This window comes from Antechinus flavipes, chromosome 2, assembly GCF_016432865.1.
Source record: "Antechinus flavipes isolate AdamAnt ecotype Samford, QLD, Australia chromosome 2, AdamAnt_v2, whole genome shotgun sequence".
NCBI classification, from domain to species: Eukaryota; Metazoa; Chordata; class Mammalia; order Dasyuromorphia; family Dasyuridae; genus Antechinus; species Antechinus flavipes.
This window is the reverse complement of record NC_067399.1, coordinates 136325201-136351722: the sequence shown is the minus strand read 5'-3', so window position 1 is coordinate 136351722 and position 26522 is coordinate 136325201. Positions and strand designations below refer to the sequence as shown.

The 26522-nt window shown below is 34.6% G+C and overlaps 1 protein-coding gene across 7 annotated transcripts in view; it reads left to right on the top strand.

Annotated features, from left to right (window-relative positions):
• The window catches only part of SLC20A2 (solute carrier family 20 member 2), a 123618-nt gene that overhangs the window by 79037 nt on the left and 18059 nt on the right, over nucleotides 1-26522 (top strand). For all 7 annotated transcript variants that reach the window (XM_051975606.1, XM_051975608.1, XM_051975603.1 and 4 more), the window contains one exon: nucleotides 716-812. In XM_051975606.1, coding sequence (XP_051831566.1) covers nucleotides 716-812 — 97 coding nt within the window. The remainder of the gene's footprint in view (nucleotides 1-715; nucleotides 813-26522) is intronic.

The window sequence follows — 26522 nt, the reverse complement described above, 5'->3', positions numbered from 1 at the left end:
GGTTAAAATTCTTGTTTAGTTGTGTCCAACTCTTTGTGACCTTTTTTGGGGTTTTCTAAGTAAAGAGACTGGAGTGGTTTGCCATTTCCTTCTCTAACCCATTTGACAAATGAGGAAATTGAGGCAAACAGTTAAGTGACTTGGTCAGGGTCATACAGCCAGTATGTGTTTCAGGTCAGATTTGAACTCGGATCTTCCTACCGCCTGGCCTGGCACTCTGTCCTGCACCACTTAGTTGGTGCATTTAACTTGTCAGAAGAATTAAGTGAAACTCATCTCACAGGAAAAATCATCAGGGTCGTTGACAGAAACAAAATTGTTCATGTACATGCTTTTGCAGAAATGTTCTTTGCCCTTTTTAGGGGGTTATAGCTTCAAATTAGTTTTTCCAAAGTGGTCCACAAAATGGAATTAGCCAAAGTAGTAAATGAGGAACTCTCCTCTAACCTAGATGGCCTTTATCTATCAGTTCTTTCCTGCTTGTAATTCTGCTGCAGGAGCCTTTGCTTCAGCCCATCTGCCTGGGCCTTTGAATGGCCATTTGTTTAGGGAAAAGTGCTCCATGCTGGTGCTATGGTGGGGAAGTGGCCAGCCTTCCCCTCACACCTGGAGAGGGGGAGAATGCCTCACAGCCTCTTCTTTCGTTTCAGTTTGACTGTGTTGTTTATAGAAGCTGATGAATTTTGACATTCCAATGTGTCTCATTATTACACAGGAGGACCCAGTCCCCAATGGTCTCCGTGCACTTCCACTATTCTATGCTGCTACCATAGCAATTAATGTATTTTCCATCATGTACACAGGGGCACCAGGTAAGAATTACTTGGACATTCAAGTCCGGTGGGAAAGGATTATAATAGTTTTTTTTTTTTTTAAGAACTCTGACTTTTTTATGGCTTATCTGTTAGTGATGACTTTAGAGAGTGATGGGGTATAAAAAATACAAAGATGACCATAGAAGTCCCTTCCATTTCTAAATCTGTGACCTTATAACTTGGAATCAGAAACCGTGTGTCTCAATCCTAGCTCTGGGCCCCATGGGCAAGCACTTCACAGCTCTGGGGGTGAGCTTCTTCTCATACAAAATAGGGGGTGGGAGCCATTAGGTGGTACAGGGGATGGAGCACTGGATCTGGAGTCAGGAGGATCTGAGTTCAAATTCAGCCTTAGCCAACCTCACACAACCATATGACCCTGGACAAGGCGCTTAATCCTGATTGCCTCACAAAAAATAAAATAAGAGGGAGGGGACACTGGGTGGTCCTTAGGGTCCTTTCAACCTCTGATATCCTAGGATTTGGATAGTAAAAACATCGTTACAGAGTAATCATGCATTTGCTTGCTTTGCATCTATAAAGTTTATGAAATACAATTACAAAGGTAAAAAATTATCCTTCAGAGCTACCAGTCAGGATTGTAAATTATTAACAACCCTTCTGTAATGGTTTTTGTTCTCCTTTGGATGTATAGCTGTGCATCAAAATTTTAAGTATTGTTTCATCATTTTTTTTCCCTTTTCCTCTTTGTGGACAAAAGATCCATGAATAATGATACACATATTAATATTAATTGATAGTTCACATAGTAAATAAATATTATTCTTTTACATTCAGTTTCTGTAGAATTCTGTAGAATTCTCTTGCATCTTCAACTCAAGCAGAGCCACAAAAATTTTAGGAAACTTTAGTTATATCAAACTATCTCATGGAAATATTGTTATAAATTGTGTTACTTAGTATATTCTAATAGGTTCATTCCTTCAAGGATCTGTGATTTCATTGGTGCAAGATCTCACTTCCTTGTGGTACACAGAAATTGTCACAAAACAGCACAATGGCATTTAAGTATTATGTGGATACAGATCACAGAAATCCTGTGACTTAGTTAAAAGAAAAAAGAATATCACCTGATGGTCACCTTCTGGGGCCTGAAACTTTCTTCTCTTCTCTTTACAAAGGAGAAAGTAAAGAACAGAATAAAAAATGTTAATAGGAAGAAGAAAAATAAAGAGAAAAAGAAGCATCTGTCTTGATCTTTAAGTCCCAACTAAAATCCCTTTTTCTGGGGGAGACGTTGATAAAAGAGATGGCATATTGGGGGAGGGAATGATCAGTACCAAAACACTTTTGAGGAGGGACAGGGTAAAAGGAGACAAAGAATAAACGGGGGAAAATACAGTTAGCAGTAGTAATTGTAAGAAGAATTTTGAGGTAACTTTATCTGATAAGGTCTCTTTTCTCAACCACAGGAAACAGTCAAATTTATAAAAAATAAGAGCCATACCCCAGTTGATAAATGATCAACTGATATGGTCTGTGCCCAAAGGGCATTGATACATATCTTTTGACCTAACAACCCCACTACGAGGCATTGATACCAGAAGAAATTTTTTTTTAAAAAAAGGAAAATGATCTGTATTTACCAAAAAATATTCATAGCAGCTGTCAGGGTGAAAAAAATGGAAATTGAGGGGATACTCATCAATTGAGGAATGGCTCAATAATCTGTGATCTATATTTGTGATGGAATATTATTGTTCTATGGGAAATGATGAGCAGATGCTCTCAGAAAAAAAAAAGAATCTGGAAAGTCCTCCATGAAGTAAAGCAAAGTGAAATGTACTATATACAAAGTAATAACAATGTTTCGGGATGGCTAGCTTTAAATGACTTTGCTATTCTCAGAAGCACAATCATTCACAACTACTCTGAAGGACTTATCAGGAAAAATCCTATCCATATCCAGAGATGGAACCAATTATATCTGAATATTGAAGTATTTTCTCTTTCTCTTTTTTAAAACTTAATTTTTCTTAAGCGTTTTTATTTCATTAGGGTAGGAGGTTTTTTTTCACAACTTGGTTTTATGGAAATGTTTTGCATAACTTCACATGTGATTTTTCAGTTGTGGGTGGGATTAAGGGAGAGAACCTAGAGCTCAGAAATTTTAGCAACAAATATAATTTTTTTTTTGTTTTGAATGTAACTGGAGAAAAATATTAAATAAAATTATAATAAAAAATAAAATCCTTCCTTTTCCAAGAAGCCTTTCTTAATGCCCTTAACTCTAGTACCTTCCCTCTATTGATTATCTCCAATTGAACCTGTATACTTCACATCTGTACATCACTGTTTGCATATTGTATCCCTCCTTAGACAGTGAGATCCTTGAGATCAGGAACTGTTTTTTTTTCCCTCCTTTACATCCCTAATCTTTAGCACCTGGCACATAGTAAATGTTTGCCAACCGATTCCTGTTCACCACATCTTACAGCAAAAAATATCTTGTCATGTTTACATACCATAATTTATTCAACATAAGATTTCTGAGTGGTCTTTGGTATCTGAATCAGCAGTCACAGTATTTACCGATGGAGCCAAGGTCAATGTCATTGTCAAATAAGAAAAAACTTAAAGAGGGGGACATTGATTATAAATGTCACAGCTCCAACCCAGCTGATTTGTTAAGTTGTAGACTCCACAAATTGCAAAGTGGTTATTTATATAATATCTTGATTTCTTAGAGACAGCAAGGAAAAATAGTTGCCAAAACGAGGAGGTCAAAAGAACCCAGAAACTCATAGGTTCTGTCAATAAAAAGTTATTAAAAAAAAAAAAAAGAAAGAAATGACCAGCAGGATGAATACAGAGAGGATTGGCGAGACTTACATGAACTGATGCTAAGTGAAATGAGCAGAACCAGGAGATCATTATGTACCTCAACAATGATACTATATGAGGATGTATTCTGGTGGAAGTGGATTTCTTCGACAAAGAGATCCAACTCAGTTTCAACTGATCAAGGATGGACAGAAGCAGCAACACCCAAAGAAAGAACACTGGGAAATGAATGTAAACTGCTTGCATTTTTGTTTTTCTTCCCGGGTTATTTATACCTTCTGAATTCAATTCTCCCTGTGCAACAAGAGAACTGTTTGGTTCTGCACACATATATCTGGGATACATTGTAACCTATTTAACATGTAAAGGACTGCTTGCCATCTAGGGGAGGGGGTGGAGGGAGGAAGGGGAAAAATCGGAACAGAAGTGAGTGCAAGGGATAATGCTGTAAAAAATTACCCTGGCATGGGTTCTGTTAATAAAAAGTTATTAAAAAAAAAAAAAAAAGAGCCCAGAAACTGCCTCACCCAGCAAATCGAGATATTTATAATTAAAAGTAATTTCTTTATAGAGTACAAGAATAATTGCATATTATTACAGAAGAGAATAAATTATAAACATATATTACCTTGAAAAATAATAATAAAGGTTTTAAAAAAATAAACCTTAAGAAAACTAGCAAGGCCAGATTCTCCTGAGACCATTTGCAAGTGAAACTTGTAAAGATCTTAGGTAGGAATGAAATAAAAAGGATCTGCTCCCATTTCTGTAGCAATCTTTTTAATCATTAGCAGTATTGGAACTGCCACATATAGGTTTTACCATCTCTATACCTGATAGACTATTTGAAAAAGTAATAGTAGCATTTCACAAGGTGAAATTGGAAATAAGAGTAGGACTGAAACCAAATATATACCAAAAACATGTGTGCTAGAAGCAACATAATTTTAAGCTACTCAGGGATTGTTTTTCAAGATGTTCCAAAAGAATGGAAAAGATCACATACTTTGATTTGAACTATTTATAACTCCAAACCAAATTTGTATAGTTGCTCTATTTTTTCTTTCAGTTTCTAATACTTTTTGTTTATAATTTGTAGTATCTTTTTAAACTATTTTCAAAGGCTTCTTTTTTAACCCTTTTCCCATGCCTTTCAGTCATCTCTCAAATCTGTGTTCTGGTTCCTTCTCTATTTGCCCATATCTGCCCCATCCCTTTTTTAAAATTATATTTTATTTTTAATCACAGTTTAAAAAAATTTTTTTAACCACAAAAAAATTTGTGGGTTTTTTTAAATTTTAGGTTCTAAATTCTATCCATCTTTCCTCTCCCCTTCTCCCTAAGATGGTAAACAACTCAATAAAGGTTATATATGTGTAGTCATGTAAAACATTTCCATATTAGTCATTCGTTTTGTACAAAAAGCTTCGAGGAGAAGGGAAGGAAAGGAAAAAAGAGAGAAATGTAATGCTTCAGTCTGTATTCAGATAATATCAGTTCTTTCTCTGGAAGTGGATTGCTTGTTTCATTATGAGTCCTTTGGCATTGTCTTGAATCATTGCATAGTTAAGTCTCTCACAATTCTTTATCATACAATATTGCTATTACTGTGTACAATATTTTCCTGGTTCTGCTCACTTTGCATCATTTTATATAAGTCTTTCCAGGTTTTTCTGAACTCACCCTGCTTCTCACTTCTTATAACACAGTAATACTTTATCACCAATACTCTAATACCACAACTTGTTCAGCCATTCTCCAGTTGATGACCATTCTCTTGATTTCCAATTCCTATCCACTACAAAAAGAGCGGCTATAAATATTTTTTATTAAGAGGTTCTTTCCTTATTTTGTTATATCTTTGGGATACAGGCCTAACAGTTATATTGCTGGATCAAAGGGGATGCCTTTTGTTTTTAGTTCCAAAATGCTGTCTAGAATGATTGGATCATTTCACAACCTTATCACTCCTTGAGCATTTTATCATTTTTCTTTTTTTGTCATATTAGCCAATCTGACAGAGTTGTTTAAATAACCTCAGAGCTGTTTAATTTGTACTTCTTTAATCAATAGTGATTGAGAGCATTTTTTTGATATGACTAAAGAAAGCTTTGATTTTTTTTTCTTTTGAAAACTGCCTGTTCTTATTCTTTGACATTTATCCATTAAGGAATGACTTGTATTTTTATAAATTTGACTCAGTTCTCTATATAATTGAAAATGAGGCTTTATCAAAAATATTTGATACAGAAATTTTTCTTAGTTTCCTACTTTCCTTCTTATTTCCTTATGAATAGTTGCATTCATTTTGTTTGTGGAAAATCTTTTTAATGTTATATAATCAAATGCTCTCCTATCTTGTTTGATCCTAAATTCTTTCTATACCCATATATCTGACAGGTAAACTATTCCATGTTCCCCTAATTTGCTTATTGTATCATGTTTTATGTATAAATCATGTACCCATTTTGACCTTATCTTGGTTTATGCTATGAAATATTGGTCTACACCTTGTCTCTGCCATATTGTTTTCCAGTTTTCCCAGCAGTTTTGGTCAAATAATTAGTTTTGTCCCAAAAACTTGTATCTTTGGGTTTATATATACTAGATTACTGTGATCATCTGTTCCACTGATGTTCCACACTTTCTTTGCCAGTACCAGATTGTTTTGATGATTACTAGTTTATCAAAGTTAGAGATCTGATACGACTAAGCCACCTTCCTAGACATTTTTTCCATTGATTTCCTTAATATTCTTGTTCTTTCAGATGAATTTTTAATTTTTTTTTCTTTCAGAGGAATTTTGTTATTTTTTTCTATCTTCAGAAAATATTTTCAGTAGTTTGACTGATATGACACTGAATAAATAAATTAATTTAGGCAGAATTGTCATTTTTATTTTAGTTTAGCCAGTCTGTAAGCAATTGATATTTTTCAGTTATTTAGAGCTGACTTTATATATTTGTGTGAAAAATATTTTGTAATTGTGTTTATGTAGTTCCTGGGTTTGTCTTGACATGTAGACTCTCAACTATTTAATATTGTCTACGATTATTTTAAATGGAATTTCACTTTCTTTCTCTTACTACTTGATTTTGTACATCTTTGTACATTTGTACTTGACTTTGTACATTATCTTTTAAAAAAACAACCTTCACTTGAATCTGCCATCCCCTCAGACTATCACTCTAAACTTGTTGTTTCTTTTTTACTGCCCAACTTATCGAAAAAATTATCTATATTCAATACCATCACTTGCTCACTTTCCATTCACTTGCATTCTGATTCCTAATCCCACCGTTTTTCTAAAACTATTTTCCCCTGGGTTCACAACAGTCTTCATATTACCAAATTCAGTGGCTTTTTTTTAGTCATCATCTTTCTTGTTATTTTTTGCTGCTTTTGACACTATTCACTTGTGATAACTGCGTATTTAAAATCAGCTGGAGTCAGGAATTCAGGTTAAGGGAAAAATCTTCAATCTTTATTCTTTTTGAGGTGAAGGGGGATTGCGATAGCAATATGGGCAGCTGCGACAGGAAGCCAGCCAGCAGAGGTGAAGGGGATCGGAGGTGAAGGGAGTTCACGATAGCAATGCAAGCAGCAGTGTCAAGACGCCAGCCAGCAGTCTCTCTTTCCGCTTCCCTCTCCACTCCTCTGCCTCCACCCATCAAAATCGTCATTTCCTATACAACACATCAGGACTTGCACAAAGAGTGGGTGGGGGCCTTCTTTCTCCAAGTATATATATTAATAGAGTATGGTCCAATTACTATTTAGCCTCATGTGCTTGGTATCTCAGTGCATCAACTCAAGCCTCGGCCCATTACATTCACTACCCTCTCCTCCTAGAGAATACTCTGTTTTATATGAGTTTTCATGACCCTGAACATTCTCTTGTTCCCTTTCTATCTGTATGACCATTCCTTCTCAGCTCCCATGTTTTATCCCCACTTGTACAAATATACCTCTGGGCTGCAATTTGGACCCTCTTTTTTCAATCACACCTAAGCTCACAAATGAAAAGCAGCAGATGATAATATATGAAAAGTACACCATGACCTTCAAAATAAAAAAAAAATAACAAATGAAAAGCTCTACAGAATACTGGATAGTCTTTGTGAAGATTGATGATAAAGTATTTCCAGGAGCTGCATAAGATGAAACAAATATGAAAAGGTTTTAGTTTAGTTCAACAGAAAGACTTCCCGTTCTGAGAAAATCATAGATCTTTCAAATATTCAAAGGATCCTGAAAACAAGATGATAAATTCATTGCATTTTTTTTTTTTGTGCTAGGAATGAACCATGGCCACTGATTTTATCTAATCTAGTTACAATTTCCACTGTGGATCTTGGGTGGCCTTTCATATGGTTTTCATAAAGATTTTATAGAGATGAGAAAATAAGCATATGGCTTATCTTCTTGGTTACCTTTTTGAGCACATTTTTGTGATTTTGGAATTATTTCATCTTTAAGGTTCCTTGAAAATCTATCCTTTAATGTCTTCAAAACATGTATGACCTCTCACAAAGATTTTCCTCTATTTGGACAGATTCAGCTATTCTTTCTGACTTAAAAGTGTCATTTTTCCCTTCCTCACATAACACTTAGTGAACTGAAGTACTAGAATCTAAATATTATAATTCCACTGCCATCAATAATGAAAATATATCACTATAAAATCAGTGATAGAATTATTGTTGTTGGTTTTTCTTTCATATTTATTTATAATCATCCTTTCACTTTCATATATAAATGCTCTTGTGATGATCCAGCCTTCTGGTCTTATGCCAAACATTCTGCAGAACTTCTTTTTTTCCCTTTAATAGCTTTTTTTTTTTTTTTTTTTGCTGATTTAAAGGATGATTTTGTTAGAAATCTTCTGACATCCTCTTTGAAATGTTTTGTAAATGATTTTGTATTCTAAAATGGTATTATCCTTGTCTGCCATATTTCTATTTGGCATAGAGATTAAATTTCTTGTTAGCTAAAGGAGTTTCTAGCCTTTCAGTTCTATTCATTGAGGCAGCTGTTAAGTTGATTAAACTTTTCTTTAAATAATTATTTATTATTTTGAACTCTACAAACACCAAGAAACATGAAAATTAACAAATACAAAGAACAGAAAAAAAGAGGATTGGATATGAGACCATACCCATAAAACCATGAATCTATTACATATAACTTTCTTTTTCAAAAAACATAATGTAAAATTAATTAGATTAGTTTCAAATTCATCCTGCTGGTCTGTGTCTCCATTTGAACTTGCTTCTGTTCTCTTCTTTGCATTTTAAAAAATGCTCCAGTGACCTTCTTTTATTTCTTTTCTTTTTTTGGGAAGGGGACATCACTATGACTAGTTTTCTTTTCCTCCTACAATTTTCATAGTCCTTCCTTGTAACAAATAAGCAAAGAAAAAGCAATAACTCCATGCAGTGGTCATGTTCAAAATGTATGTCTTATTCTACTCCTCTGTTCATTTTTCTTTCAGGAGGTAGGTAGAATACTTCATAGTTGATACCATGGCTGATCATTGCATTGATCACAGATAAAAGTTATTTTTTCCTTGAAAGTTGTTTTTCTGTACACTATTGTTGAAGAAATTATTTTCTTGGTTCTGCACAATACATTCTGCATTGGTTCATATGAATCATTGCAAATTTTTCTGAATCTATCCTTTTCATCATATCTACTTTTTACATTTACATAAAGTATTTACGAGTGTTAACTACATACAAACTGATAATATTCTCAATGAAAATATCAAAGGAATGGACAGGCATTCCCAGACAATTCCCTATATCAGTCCAATCTTCAGTCACACAGGTGATTATAATCTGTAGATAATAAAGTCTATTATTTTACTGTTTGTTGATTTAACAAAACCTAGAATTTATCTCCTCTCAGCTTTGAGAATGAAGGTATATATCTTCATCAGCCTACTGAAGTCAATTACTTTTGGTATACATTAAGATTGTTATTCAATATTTTTTTTTGTTTTATTGTGTAAATTTTTCTCTTAGTTCTATCTACCAACAAGCTTGTCTAAATTTATTAAATTTGTTATATTTGTAATTTCTTACAGTGCAATAATATTTTATTATATTCATATGCCACAGCATTATTCAGCAATTCCCTAACTGATGGGAAACCACTTCATTTCCAGTTTTGACTACCACAAAAAATTATTTCTATAACTTCAGCAAACCTCAGACCATAAAATAAAACTATATAAATCATTAGTGTTCTTTATATCATTAACAAATATCATCAGCAACAGGAAGAAATTGAGAAATTCTAATTAAGATAACTACAGAATATACTTGGGATTCTGCCTTACTAGGGTACACATCTACAAAATACTGGGATAAAGATAGACCTAAATAATTGGAGAATGACCAATATAATTAAAGTGATGATTCTACCTAAGTTAATTTATTCATGCAGTGCTATACCAATCAAACTACCAAAGGATTACTTCAAGGACTTAGAAGTAATAACAGTTAATCTAGAAGGACAAGAGGTCAAGAGTTTTAAGGAAAATAATGAATAAAATGGGAAGAAAGGAAAAGGCTCAGTAATACCTGATTTCAAACTAAAATATAGCACCACAATCGTCAAAATTATTGGGTACTTATTAAAAATTAGTGGTTGATCAGGGACATAGATTATCAAAACAAACACTAGTGACTGATAAACCCAAAGACTTCAGCTTCTAGAACAAAGACTTAAAATTTAACAAAAATTGCTGTGAAAACTGGAGAGTAATATGGAGTAAATTCACTTTAGGCCAGCACCTCCTACCATACTAAGATAAGTTCCAAGTGGATAGGAATTATTAGAGATCTCTCAATTATACATTTAATGGGCTCTTCTCTGTCTTCATTCTTCTTGACCTCTGTAACTTCTGGCACTTGTCTTTTACCTTCTTGATAATCTTCTCTCTAGGTTCTGTGACAATTTTTCTTCTGGTTTTCTCATGCCATCTGACTAGTGTTTCTCTCCCTTGCTGGCTCTTCTGCCGTGTTGTCCACTAATCTTGGGGTCCCCCAAGGCTCTGTTCTTGACCCTCCTCTCTGTACTGTTTCACTTGATAATTTCATCAACTCCTATGGTTTCTATTAAATTCAGCATGTCCAAAAGCGAATCCATTCTTTTCCCCTCAAAACCTTTCCTTCTTCCTGACTTCTGTCATCATAACTAAGGAAATGCCACCCTTTCGGCCATCAGACTCTAAGTGTTACCCCACATTCAGTCAGACTGTAGGGCACTTCTCATATATGTCCCCTTCTCTTTGTCACGGAGGCCCTTAGCACTGGACAATTACAGTGGTCTCCCTCCCAAACTGATAAACAAGGGTTGTGACCAGTCCTGTAGAGGCAGTAGGAAAACAAGAACATTCATATAGTTTGTGAATTGGTGGATTGGCCCAGTAGTCTGGAAAGCAATTTAAAACTATGTCCTCAAAGTTTGATTCAGTGATTGAACTCTAAAGCAATCAGAGAAAGAAATAATAGTCTTCTTTGTACAAAAATATTTATAGCAATTCTTTTTATAATAATAAAGAACAAAAGAGGTGGCCATCACCTGGGGAATGACTCAACAAATTATGGTGTGTAAATAAAATTAAATATTGTTGTACTCTAAGAATTTGATAAAAGAAACTGTTTCAAAGAACCTGGAAAGACTTATATGAACTGATACAGAGTAAGATGAACAGTACCAAAGAATAATTTATACTAAAATTACAGTATAAAAGTGAACTGAAAGACCTAAATTCTTTGTATGTGTGTGAGAGAGAGGCAATTGGAGTTAAGTGATTTGTCCAGAGTCACTCAGTAAGTAGTGTCTGAGGCTGGATTTGAACGCCTGACTGCAGGGCCAGTGTTTTATCCTCTGCATCATCTAGCTGCCCCAATTCTGAAAGATTAAAAGAATTGTTATTAATGTAGTGATTGACCATGATCATTTATTTATTTATTTATTTGTGTGTAATAGCTTTTTATTGACAGAACCCATGCCAGGGTAATTTTTTTACAACATTATCTCTTGCACTTGCTTCTGTTCCAATTTTTCTCCTCCCTCCCTCCACCCCCTCCCCTAGATGGCAAGCAGTCCTATATATGTTAGATATGTTGCAGTATATCCTAGATACAATATATGTTTGCAGAACCGAACAGTTCTCTTGTTGCACAGGGAGAAGTGGATTCAGAAAGTAAAAATAACCCGGGAAGAAAAACAAAAATGCAAATAGTTTACATTCATTTCCCAGTTTTCTTTCTTTGGGTGTAGCTGCTTCTGTCCATCCTTGATCAATTGAAATGGAGTTAGGTCTCTTTGTCAAAGAAATCCACTTCCATCAGAATACCTCCTCATACAGGTATTGTTGTTGAAGTGTATCTCCTGGTTCTGCTCATTTCACTTAGCATCAGTTCATGTAAGTCTCTCCAAGCCTTTCTGTATTCATCCTGCTGTTGACCATGATTTTTGAAGACCCAGTGATGAGGAAAGTTACCCATTTCCTGTCACAGAGTTGATAGACTAAATATGAAGAATTAAACATTTTTTTAGACGTGCTCGGGATGAGAATTTGTTTTGCTATTATGAATACTTTAATTTTTTAAAAAATTATTTATTTGTTTTTGACATTTACATTCATAAGATTTTGATTTCCATTTTTTCTCTCCCTCTCCTCACCTCTCCCATGATAACAATAAGTCCAATATAGATTATTCATCTATATATATTAAATATATTTCCACATTAGATTGTGAAAAAAAGTATCAGAACAAAAGGGAAAATTCATGAAAAAGGAAAAAAAACAAAAATAAAAGTATGCTTTAATTTGCATTTGGACTTCATATTATTTTTCTGGATGTAGATAGAGTTTTCCATCATGAGTCTTTTAGAATTGTCTTAGATCATTCTATTGCTGAGATGAGCAAAGTCTATCAAAGCTGATCACAGGCATATGTTGCTGTTGCTGTGTACATTGTCTTCCTGGTTCTGCTCACTTCACTCAGTATCAGTTCATGTAAGTCTTTCCACATTTTTCTGAAATCCTCCTGCTAATTTCTTATAGAATAATATTTCATTTTGCTCATACACCAGAATTTGTTTAGCTATACCCCAATTGATAGGCATTCTCTTGATTTCCAGTTCTTTGATGCACAAAGAGAGTTGCTGTAAGTATTTTTGTATATTTGGGTCCTTTTTTTATGATCTCTTTGAGTTATGAATACTTTCCCCAACAACTTGGTTTTTTCTCTTTTTTTCTTCTAGTACAGAATATTATCAGGGGAGAAAAAATGCTTACTCATTTGAAAAGATAAAATTTAATTCAAAAAAATTTAGGAAGAAACAGCCTATTGCTATAAATATTTCGAAGTGACCATTTTATTTGATGCTTGTTAAATTGTAAAAATGGTATCTCTGCCCAACCCCCCCCCCCAAATCTAAATGGGATTATGGAGAGTGAGATATGACTGGAAAATGACTTAACAACAACAACAAAAAAAAAACTGCCTCCAAAATTCTTATCTAATTTTTTTATGATATGACTTACATTTTACTTACATGCACAGCTAGGGGTCATAGTAGGCATCAGGAAGTTGTCTTAAGTTTAGATTTGACTTCAGTTCTCGTATTTACTGGCTATATGACTTGAATAAACCATTTAACCTCTGTTTGCCTTAATTTCCTCCATTACAGAATAAAGAACTATAGAAATGTAGAACCTCCCTTGTAGAATTATTGTGAGGATCAGTCAAGTGACATGATATTTGTAAAAGTGTTTAGCACAGTCCTTAGCATGTATTATTTAGAACCTACAGTGATGTATAGTATAAAATATTAATCTAAATCTAATTCTTTCAAACTGCTTTCCTATTCTCACAGAGACTTTGTCCCAATAGTTTTTGTTCTTGGATTTATTACATGCTAGGACTGTGTTCAGTTGCTTCTGGGTCTTGCTTAGAATCCAATTTTCTGTTTTTCAACCAGTACTAAATAGTTTTGATGACTACTTCTCTATAGTATAGTTTGAGATCCAGTAATACATAGCCCCCCTTTTTTTTTCATTATTTCCCTTGGAGTTCTTGAGAGGCAGTATCCTTTATACATTGCAGGCTGGACTTGGATTCAAAGAAATTTGAGTTCAAATACCTTTCCAAATTCTTTCTAGCTGAGTGACCAGAGCAGACAAGTCACTTATGTTTCCCCTAAGGTTTGTCAGAATCAGATAAGATAGCATATATGATGTCTTTGGCACTTCAGCCTTAAAGTACTACAGAAATGTGAGCTGCCATTAATGTTATTTCCTTTTAATTTTCCCTTTTTTTTAAAATAAAATAATGTTTTGGTAGTTTGGTACAAGACTAAATCTATACATTAATTACGTAGCATACTTTTTGTTAAAATGATATGGCCCAACCATGAACAATGATTATTGTTCCAATTACTTGTCTCCCATTATCGTAAAGAGTATGTTGTTATTATATAAGTCCTGAATGTGGCCTGGTAGTTTAACTCCCACATGTTTTATGCATTTTTGTAGTTATTTTGAATGAAATTTTTTCCCCAGCTTTTTCTGCTGGGTTTTGGATATTTATTTTATATCTTAATATTTAAAATTATTTCAATTAATTTTTTATATGATAAACTTTTCATGAACAGGTAGAAAGATAGAAAAGAAACTATTCTATGATGGTCTTAACTCCCTCAAGAAGTATATTTCTTTCCCATGGGAATTTGCCTCTTGGGAGTGTAATCTCCTAACTTCTTTTCCTTCTCTCATTGAAATTGTATCATATACTATATAAGAACTTCAGGAATGAGGGAAAAAAATGGATTAGACTGTTTTGTATTAAAGGATAACTAGTGATGACTTCTGCTCCACGGTTTTAAGAAGTTTTGATAAATAGCCTTTTTCTGAAGGTGAATTAAATAAGAATTTATTAGATGCTAAAGGAGGGTTTTGTTCTGATATCCTGTATTATTCAGTTTTTTGTTTGTTTTTTTGCAGAGATAATTGGGGTTAAGTGACTTACCGAGGGTCACACAGCCAGGAAGTATTAAGTATCTGAGGTCAAATTTGAACTCAGGTCCTCCTAACTTCAGGGCAGGTACTCTATCCACTGCATCACCTAACTGCCTCTATTTTTTAAAATAACTTTTTATTGATAGAACTCATACAAGGGTAATTTTTTACAACATTATTCCTTGCATTCACTTCTGTTCAGATTTTTCCCCTCCTTCCCTCCACCCCCTCCCCCAGATGGCAAGAGTCTTTTACATGTTGAATAGGTTACAGTATATCCTGGATACAATATATGTGTGCAGAACCGAACAGTTTTCTTGTTGCATAGAGAGAATTGAATTCAGAAGGTATAAATAACCCTAGAAGAAAAACAAAAATGCCAAGCAGTTTATATTCATCTCCCAGTGTTCTTTCTTTGGGTGTAGCTGCTTCTGTCCATCTTTGATCAATTGAAACTGAATTAACTCTCTTTATCAAAGAGATCCGCTTCCATCAGAATATATCCTCAAACAGTATCATTGTTGAGGTATATAATGATCTCCTGGTTCTGCTCATTTCACTTAGTATCAGTTCATGTAAGTCTCACCAGTCCTCTCTGTATTCATCCTGCTGGTCATTCCTTACAGAACAATAATATTCATAACATTCATATACCACAATTTACTCAACCATTCTCCAATTGATGGGCATCCATTCATTTTCCAGCTTCTAGCCACTACAAACAGGGCTGCCACAAACATTTTGGCACATACAGGTCCCTTTCTCTTCTTTAGTATCCTAGCTGCCTCTATTATTCAGTTTTTAAGTGTAAGAAGTTAAACTGTCGGTAAAATGATTAATTTGTTTTTGACATGGCTACTAAAGTATCCATGCCTTTCCTTCAAATTCTAAGTTAATGTTCAGAAAATTTGGTTCCCCTCTTCTGAGCTCAAAGAAGATACACATTTACCAAAGATAACATTGTTAAATAATAAAATACGTACTTCAGCTTCAATAGGCATGAAGTTTAGTATTAATGGGGAAAAGCCTTTAGTTTGTTGTGGTCTTTTTTTTAAAATCCAATATCTAAACTAAGAATCCTGAAATTAGTTGCTTACTTCTTTGAGTGTCCATTGGGATGCCAAATTAAGTCTCTGGTAAGGTACATAAATTTCAAGATTTATTATCTCTTTCATAATATGCTCCACAGTATTAACTTAATAAGGCTTTCGTGTCATTTGCTTTTTGAGAAATCGAAGTAGTAACCACTGTCTACTCAAAAAATACTTCAGAACACTCAGCCTGGACTGAGCCTGTGAGAGCCCTGATGAAGTACCATCATATTCCCCTTGAATGTGCTATTGAAGCACTGGAACATGAAACTGAGTGGCTGGGGTTTCCGCTTTTCCCTTCCCCGACCTCCGCCTCGCCTCCTCCCATTCTGCATACCCCAACCCTCCCTCTCCAAGAAGACAGCCCTACAATGGGCTTGTCTGGCTGGGGAGCAGAGTAGCCCTAGAGTGGCAGGAACTCCATGAGGGCCTTTCTCTCCTCAGCCCTCCTCCTGTGCCTCTTGGCCAATGTCCTCTCAGGTCCAGGGCTCTTCCCCAGTGATCCACAGGCTCAGCCCACAGAGGGGAAAGGCCTGGACCCTCTTTAACCGCGGGCTGCTTTTCTCTCTGGCTTCCAACCCTCTATGATCCTGTTTTACTGGATGGGGCTGCAGCTTCTCTGTTCTCTGTCCTCTGCTCGCTGGTTCAACCCCTTTTCCCAAAACCCTTAAAAATTTTAATTCAACACACATACACACACACACACACACACACACACACATACAGAAACACAAATCGAAGATTGACTGTACATGAAACTGTGAGCTAAGGCTCTTTACCATTCTTTGAAACACCTGTGTTGAGCCCAGACAAGCCACTTCAATTTCCTCATTGGTAAAATGAGCTGGAGAAGGAACACGGTGAACATCAGTCTTTTTTCTGTTTGTTTTTATCAATGTAGTTTATTAATTATTGTGCCCAAAGTGATGCTGTTCCCTTTTCGGCTAGCTCTCGGAAAAGAAGCCTTAAGTCCTCCTTATGTTATTTCAATTAAGCTCTCTATTCTTTTACTACTAAATCCTCCTTCATATCTTTGTTTCAATAGACATTTTGTTGTGTTCTAATATAGAAAATGTAGCCCATTGCTTCCCCCTCCACATGCTACCCCTTCATCTAATGTTTTTATGGTTTTGCTCACTTTGGTTCCCTTAGGCACCTGCATCAGCGCCTCTGCACCCCTCTGCAGGTGGCCACTCAAACAGCCAGTTATCATGTGACCCAGAATCCACTGCACCCTGGGCAACCTTGCTTTTTAGCAATGTAGCTGGAATAGAACTTTCTTTCTTTCTTTTTTTTTTTTTTCCAGGGATTGTCCTTACAGATCTATTTCTTTTCTCAGTCCTTGTGAAGCCTTGTAACTGCTACTCTGGGAATTTTCATCTTTGTTCCCTTTGCTATAAAAACCTTTACTTATAATAATAATAATAACAAATTAGGAACATTTCACTCTCCATTGTTACAAAAATGAGGGCAGTCACAAACAAAAATCTGAACCCAGTGAAAGCCCTACATAAGTACCACAGCATTCTTCTGAAGCTCTGGCCGTACCAACCTGTAGTGAAGAAAATGAAATTACCCCCTTGCACTCAAGCTAACTTCATCTGCACAATCTTTGCTTCCAGAAGTGTATTACTGTACTGTATCACTGTATCAAGTAATGTATCACTGTATTAAGAAAATGATGTATAGAATTGTGAGAATCTGCTGAATTCCTAGACCTCATTTTAGAGTGTCCAATATTATCTCCAATCACAATAGTATAATTCTTTAAACAAAACAAATTTTAAATTGCTTTTATAGGTTTAATAAATATATGTGCTCTTTCTTTTCTTTAAAAAAAATTCTAACATAAGATTTTAAAATCTAAATTTACAAGACCAGTCAACTGCTTTTGTCTTTTCACTTTACAGAAGGAACCACAGGGTTCCTTTAAATGAATTCCTCTGATTGATTTTACACATGACTTTGCTTTCCATATGCTTCTCTTTCCTTATCTGTAAAAAAACAGGGAATGATTATCAGACATGATTATCAGACACTTCTTAGAGAAGTAACTTTCTCCCAGGGCCCAACCATTTGGGCTCCCCACTGAAATAACACAGCAGTTACTTTGACACTAAAGGTCTCAAAAGCATGGGAGGCAGTCAAGGTTTATCACTCCACCTCCCTAAATTATAAGAAAGTCCAGTTGCCATCCCAAGTAGTGAAAGGGAAAAGGGGAGTGAATTAGAAAATAAAGATGGGAAAAGATGATGAAAAGAGATGCAAACAGTAGTAAAGAGAAATAATGTAATATAATCATGGTCTTAAATTTTATAGATTTGATGTAAGTATTATTTATTTTTAAATTTAAGTAACATAGAATCTTAAAGTCTATAAAAACAAATCTAAAAGAGGAGCTTAACTCCTACTTACCCCATTCTAGCACCTCCCTATAAATAGCACCATACCAAATAACAATCACAAAGTTCAATAAGAAAATATAGGAAGTAACTTTATTTGCTCCAGCCAGAAACTCACAGGCAGTAGGCCCACAAGAAAAGGCAGCACATACAGGCAACCATAAAGATAGCCTCCCCACCTCAGCCTAGGTGGGTCAGAGACATCTGTCACCTGTATATTCCTGCATCCAGAGGCTGCAAGGATGGAACACTCCCATATGAGAATCCTAGCATGTTCAGAAACTCACGATGAAGAGCAAATGGACTGTCAGTGACCAGGTCACTCAAACTGGGTCACCCAGACCTACTGGCTCGGAGGGCCCCAGCACTCTCTCCTGAGATGCCATAAAAGGTCCTGCTCTCAGCACTCTGAACCACAAGATTTCCAAGAGAGGCCCACGCCTTGTGCTCGTAGCTAGAAACATGCTAGGACAGAGCAGTGCAGGAATTCGGGTGACCCAGGTGGAAATCGAACAAGCCCAACTGACTCTCCTAACCAAAAAGTATAGGAAGGGTCTGAGGCTGACCTGGCATAAAGCCCCAATTGAGGAATTAAAACTGGAGAGATGACTGAGCAGAAGAAGATACCAATCACTTTTAAGAACTATTATAGATCCATAGATAGCAAAATAAATAAATAAATGGACCCCGAAAATAAATAAATAAATGCAGAAAAGGACCCCACGGGGTCTCAAAGATATAAATGGATTTTCCACAAGGGCTATGTGAATACCTAGAAAATGATGAAACAAGAAATAAAATGAAGTAAAAATTCAAGAGGAAAGAATTAGAAGGATCTGTAGCTTAGAACGCAAAATGGTTAATCTTACCCAACTAATGGACTCCCTGAAAATTAGAATAGACCAAACAAATCAATTACTCCATGAAACAAGAAGAAAATATTATGGAAAAAATCAAAAGATTAAAAAAATAGAAGATAATGTAAGTTATCTGTTATCAGAAATGATGAGAGAGAATTTAAGAATCATATGGCTCCCTGATGGTACCAAAAAAGGGTGGGAGGAGTGAAAATAGAAAGAATTCACCAATTGATTACCACTGGAAAGAAACAAAATGTAAAATCTTAAGAATATTGTAGCCAAAATTCAGTGCTCCTACATCAAATTAAAAATACTGCAAACATCCAGAAATAAGCATTTCAAGCACTAAGGAACCATCGTCAGGATCATATAAGACATGGCAGCTCTTTTTTTCAATTAGAGGAAATTTTGTCATCCAATATTACAGAAGATAAAAGAGATTTGCAGCCAATATAAGTTTACATTGAAATGCCATAATCCTAACAGGAGGAAAAGCCATCTTTTCCTTGTTTATTTGGTTTGTTTTTTTTTTTTTCCTTTGAGTTATCTTTATTTTTTTTTCATTTAATGGTATTTTATTTTTTCAATTAGGTGTAAAGTTAGTTTTTAATATGCATTTTTAAGAATTTGAGTTCTAATTTTTTCCCTCCCATACCTCTCCCCTCCCCAAGACAGCAAGCGATCTGATATGATATGATATGATATATATACACATACACACACACATTTAAACTATTTCCATATTAGTCATGTTTTCAAAGAATAAATCAGAACAAAAGGGGAAACTATGAGAAAGAAAAAAACAAAAGGGGGAAATAGTATGCTTTGATCCTCATTTAGTCTCCATAATTCTTTGTCTGGAAACAGATGGCATTTTCCATCCCAAGTCTGTAGGAATTGTCTTGAATCACAGTATTGCTGAGAAGAGCTAAGTATCAGAGTTGATCACCTTATAATCTTCTTGTTACTATATACAATGTTCTCTTGGTTCTGCTCACTTCACTCAGCCTCAATTCACATAAGTCTCTCCAGGACTCTCTAAAATCATCCTGCTCATCATTTCTTATAGAACAGTAATATTCCATAACATCCATAACATCTCTTTGAAATGCAGAGAGTAAGAGTGGTTCCCCTCCCCTTCCCTACCCACTGGCCTCTTTTCACCTTCTCCTCTAAGGCTCCTAAGTGCAGAAAAAGCAGAGCCCCTATCAAGAGGAACTGACCTTGTTTGGGGCCTTTCTGAATGGCCCCATTTCTGATTCCATGCCCATTGCAATCATAGAGGCTCCTTCTTGCTTAATGTTTAGCAGCCTGGAACCAGTAACAGAATTTCTGCAATTATTCTCCAACTCTTTCCAAGGCATTGCCTTTCTTAGAAGCAGGGTCCCCAATCCTTTCCATGTAGGAAACTGTAATCATTAGTCACTCCATTGCCCATTCATTAAATTAAAAATAAACAAAATGTAAAGGAATAACAATGTATTATAATGCCATTGATAGTGTAAGGACCATAAAAAGTTTAGTTCTTTCTTCACAGGATACTTGAAAATTCCCATCAGTTTTGAATGATCTGGAATACAAATTGTAAAGAGGTTAGAGCTAAACCATTGCTATTCAGAAAAGTAAAGCTGAAGATGAGATCTAGTGGTTGAATCTTCAGAACTGGAAATTTGAATTCTCAGAGATTGTTCTTCACAGTCATTTTTTGGGCTAGTTTATGCATATCCTACTTTATCCATACATTGTAATGATGCTCCTATAGCTTTTATAGAACTTGTGGTGTTTATAGTATACCTATATATAGCGTGCTGTCACATAATCATTTAGAAACAGCTAGAGATTTTCAAGAGAAAGGTATTCCCATGCAAATTTATTTTTATTAGATATTTACTTGCATATAAATGTTAAAATTTGAGAAACAAGCTTTGTTCTATATATTAGGTTGTCCACATTTTTCTTTTTAATAATTTTGTATTCACAGAATTTTATTTCAGTAAATTTGGTATAATTTAAAGCTCCAGACAAGCAAATTGGTGGTTTATTTTTCTTAAGAATAGCTTTTAAAAGCATTAATATTTTTAATGTATGAATGCCAATTACTAAATTACCTGATTTTTATGAATCTTTTTCTCTTTCTACTTATTACTATTCTACCTATTTCAGGCACTCACTTTTTTGGTTGCCCCTGCTTTTCCTACAGTTTATTCATTATTTCTTCTTTCTCTTAGTTTCTTTACCCTCTACCCTAATTATTTAGTCAGTCACCTGGTTCTCCTTTTGCACTCCTATAAATTCAAGGGGAAAAGGGCATTTCCTTCGGTTTGAGAGAGCTGCATTGCTAATCTAGTTTTTGGTTTCATTTGGGTTCTTTTTTTCCCCAACCTGCTTGATTGGGCCAAGGATAAATTTTTAAAATAAGAACAATGGAGGAATTTGCAGAATTTTGCTCATTGAAAATGTGACCTTCAGATTCCTATTGCTTAGGAATAGGAATTGATTAGAAAAATTGCTTTATCTGGTCAACTTCCCTTATCTCCTTTTGGTTGATTATTTGTATTACCATTCAGGTTCTCCTTTTCCCCCAAGACACTCCAACTAGGCTTACTAACTTCCAGTTTTGATGACCTGAAATAATAAAACTTCCTTCCCTTTTTAAAAATAAGTTTTTATCTATATCTTGTTTTCTTTACATCAGTGTCATTTTTTGTCAGGACTCCTCTTTTTCTCCTTCCCAGAGAGCCTTCATATATAACAAATAATTTTTTAAAAAAAACACAAAAGGGAATGGGTCAGCAGAATTGATTAAAATATATATCAAAAAAGCAGTCTTGTGTTATGTACAGCATTTATGACTCCCCTGCTCCTGCAAAGATGGAGTGGAGTGCCTCCTCATATGTCATTTGTGTTAGGCTTCTTCTTCATCATTTTGCAATATTCACTTTTGATTTTTTTTTTTTTTGGTGTGTGGTTGTTCTTCCCATTTACATTGTCGTCATCACTGTTTATATTGTTTCCTTGACTCTCCTTACCCATTCTGTAGCAGTATATGTATATCTCTTTGTTTTCTGCATTCATCACATTGATTATTTCTTACAATACAGTAAGAAACTTGTATTCATGTGTCATTACATTCATGTACCATAATTGTGTTTATTCATTTCCCAATTGATGAACATCTATTTTGTCTCCAATCCTTTTTTATAACAAAAAGTGTTGCTATAAATATTTTGATGTGTAAAGGAACTCAGGGTATAAGCTCAGGAATGGAATTCCTGGGTCAGAAGAGTATGGACATTTTATTTTCATCACTTTCTCTGCATCATTCTAAATTGCTTTCCAAAATGTTCATACTAATTCACAGTTCTACCAACAATGCACCAGTATGCCCATTTCCCCACAATCCCTTCAGCACTGGCCATAGTTTATCATTTAATAAAGCTCTATTATCCTCTGGGATCCAACACGCTCCTGTGAAAGTTAGAATAGGATTGAGAAGGTGGGACCCAAGAGTGTCAGTACTAGCTTCCCCTGAGAATTTGTGTTTAGCTATTAATATATATTTATTTTCATTCAAAGACTTCTGTTTTGTGCTTTCCTTTATGATGGTCTTGTGTCACCATTAAACTCAGCTTCTCTGGGTTTATAAAGCACTTTGGAGTGCCATGTAAATATTTGTTTTTATTGTTAACCCCCTACTCTCTTTTGCACAGAATAGATGCTTAAGAAATATTAACTGAAATAAGAAAAAGGATAGTTTGTATATACCAACTTTGTCTCACAGTATGACAAAATCTTAATTTTGTTGTCTACTAAATGAATCAAGTGATTTCAACTGAAATAAACACTAGTAAAGATGAGTAGAGCGCATTCTGTCAATGAGCTTTAAAAAAATGCCATGTATCTGAATGCTTGAAATATGAATACTCACTCAAAATCTAGAATCATGAATGCTGATTATGCATACATTGCTAGAAAATTTCACAAGCAGTATCCATTTCCCTTCTCTTGGTTGGTTAACATGGTTCTGCCTTAATATCCATTATTGGATTTAGCTAAAAAGAATTTCTCCATATTCTGATTCCATAAACAGATAACATTTCAAAGGCAAGGAGAATTATGAAATCCATTGTCCTTAAAAAACCTCTTTACTTCTGTACTTGTTTTTTTTTTTTTTAATGAGATTTGTGTATGTGGTCAGAATGTCTGCCATGTACATTTTACCAGTACTACTGAATGCTGAGGAGGCCACAGTAGCTTGGATGTGTGCAGTGTTCCAGACCTCAGCTTTATTGACCTTGGAGGAAGATTGACTGACTCATCTTGTAATTACACTTATCTAATCATAAATTCAGAGATTTACCAGATTCACTTAGTCTCTATCTTCTGCCTACAAACATTTTCAATCCTAAAAAATTCACAACCCTTCCCTTGACCTTGCTCTGTTCAGTTGAGCTAGCATCTCCTCTGTCTCTTCTCTGCCAAACTTCTTGAAAGAGCGATCTGCATTCATTCACTTTTTGCACTTTCTTACAACTCACTCCTCAACCCCTGGTGGCCTGGCTCCTATCCTCACACTCTACTGAAACTGTTTTCTCTAAGGTTGCCAGTGGCCTGTGAATAAATGGTCGACTCCAAAAGCCTTTTCTTTTCTTTTCTTTTTTTAATGTTTTATTTTCTTCCTGTTATATATAAAGACAGATTTTAACATTCATTTTTTTTATAAATTCTAAGTTCCAGATTTTCTTTCTTTCTCATCTTCTCCCTTCCCTAAGTCAGTAAGCAATTTGATATAGCTTATACATATTCAGTCATGCAAAACATATTATCATATTAGTCACATTTTTTAAAAAAGACATATATTCAAAGGAAAAAACCCATGGAAAAAATACAGAAGGTAAAAAATAGTATGTTTCAATCTGCATTCAGAGTCCATCAGTTCTTTCTCTGGAAGCACATAGTATTTTTCTTCAGAAATCCTTTAGAATTGTTTTGGATCATTGTATTGCTGAGAATAGCCAAGTCATTCATGGTTCTTCATCATATAATATTGCTGTTAGTATGTACAATGTTCTCTTCACTCTGCTCACTTCACAGTGCCTCAGTACGTATGTCTTCTGATGCTTTTTGAAAGCTCATTATTTCTTATAGCACCATAATATTCCATTATAATCATATATCACAACTTGTTTAGCTATTCCTCAATTCAGTTCTTCAATTTCCAATTATTTGCTGCCACTAAAAGAGTTGCTATAAATATATACGTGTGTGTGTGGGGGGGGGTACAAATAAATTCTTTCTCCTTTTTAAAAAAATTTTTTGGGGGATACAAACAGTACTGATATTGCTGGATCAAAGGGTTTGCACATATTTGTAGTTTTTTGAGCATAGTTCCAAATTGTTTTCGAGAATGATTAGATCATTGAAAAAGGGGAAAGAACTCACATGTGCAAAAATGTTTGTAGCAGTCCTTTTTGTAGTGACAAAAAGCTGGAAACAGAGTGGCTGCCCATCAGTTGGAAAATGGCTGAATAAATTATGGTATATGAATGTTATGGAAATTATTGTTCTTTAAGAAATGATCAGCAGAATGATTTCAGAGAGACTTTGAGAGATTTACATGAACTGATGCTGAGTGAAGTAATTAAAACCAGGAGAACATTGTACACAGCAACAGCAAGAGTATATGATGATCAATTCTGATGGACGTGGCTCTTTTCAACAATGAGGTGATTCAGGCTAGTTCCAATGGACTTGGGATGGAGGGAGTTATCTGCGCCTGATAGAAAATTGTGAGAACTGAGTGTGGACCACAACATAGCATTCTCACTCTTTTTGTTGTTGTTTGCTTGCATTTTATTTTCTTTCTCATTTTTTCCTTTTTGGTCTGATTTTTCTTGTGCAGCATGATAATTGTGGCGATATATGTAGAAAAACTGTACATGTTTAACATAGATTGCATTGCTTGCCCTTTCAGGGAGGAAGTGGGGGGGGGGGGAAGAGAGGGAAACAGGGTTTGGAACATGGGGTTTTGCAAAGATGAGTGTTAAATTATTTTTATATGTGTTTTAAAAATAGAGAGCTTTCATTTACTTTCTTTTTTTTTATCTGATTTTTCTTGTGCAACAAGAGAATTGTATAAATATGTTTATACATATTGGATTTAACATATATTTTAACATGTTTAACATATATTGGATTGCTTGCCATCTGGGGGAGGAGATGGGGGAAAGGAGGAGAAAATCTGAAACACAAGGGTCAATGTTGTGCATATGTTTTGAAAAAGCTTAAAAAAATTTTTTAAATAAAAGTAGAGAATAAAAGTAATGGAAAAAAGAGGGAAAAAAAAAAGAATGTTTTAGATTAGTTCACAACTCTACCAGCCCTGTATTAGTGTCTCAATTTTCCCACATCCCCTCCAATGCTTATCCTTTTGCTTTTCTGTCATATTAGCCATTCCAATAGGAATGAAGTGGTATTTCAGAGTTATTTTAATTTGCATTTCTCTAATAGTGACTTAGAGCATTTTTTTTTAATGTAACTATGGATAGCTTTGATTTCTTCATCTGAAAACTGCCTATTCACATACTTTGACAATTTGTCAATTGGGAATGACTTATAAATTTGACTTAGTTCTCTATGTATTTGAGGAATGAAGCCTTTTTTAGAGACTTTTGCTATAAAAATTGTTTCTCAGCTTTCTAGTTTCTTTTAAATTTTGATTATATTAGTTTTGTTTGTACAAAAATTAAAAATAATTTAATATAATTTAAATTATCCATTTATATCTAGTAGTGTACTTTGTCTCTTGTTTGAGTATGAATTCTTCCCTTTTCCATAGATCTGACAGGTAAGTCACACCATGCTCTTCCAATTTCCCTTTATGTTTTAATCATATACTTATTTTGATCTTATCTTGGTATATGATATAAGATTTTGATCCATATCTAGTTTCAGCCATTACTATTTTACCATTTTCTCAGCAGTTTTTTGTCAAGTAGTGAGTTCTTGTCCCAAAATTTGGGATCTTTGGGTTTATTAAACACTAAATTACCGTGATCATTAATTACTGGGTAGTAGTAGATCACTAATCTATTCTCTTTATCCACCACTGTATTTCTTAGTACCAGATAGTTTTGATAATTACTACTTTCTTACACAGTTTGAGATCTGGTATGACTAGGCCACCTTCCTTTACATTTGTTTTCTAATATTCCTTTGATATTCTTGAGTTTTTGTTATTCTAGGTGAATTGTTACGATTTTTCCCTAACACTATAAAATATTTTTGTAGTTTGCTTGGTGTGACATTGAATAAGTAAATTAATTTTGTCATAACTATTGTTTTTATTATATAGTCTCAGCCATGAGCAATTAATATTTTCTCATTTTAGATCTGATTTTATTTGTGTGAAAAGTGTTTTGTAATTGTGTTCTTATGGCTTCTGGATGTGTCAGGTATTTTATATCATATACGATTATTTTAAATGAAATTTCTCTTTCTGTCTCTGA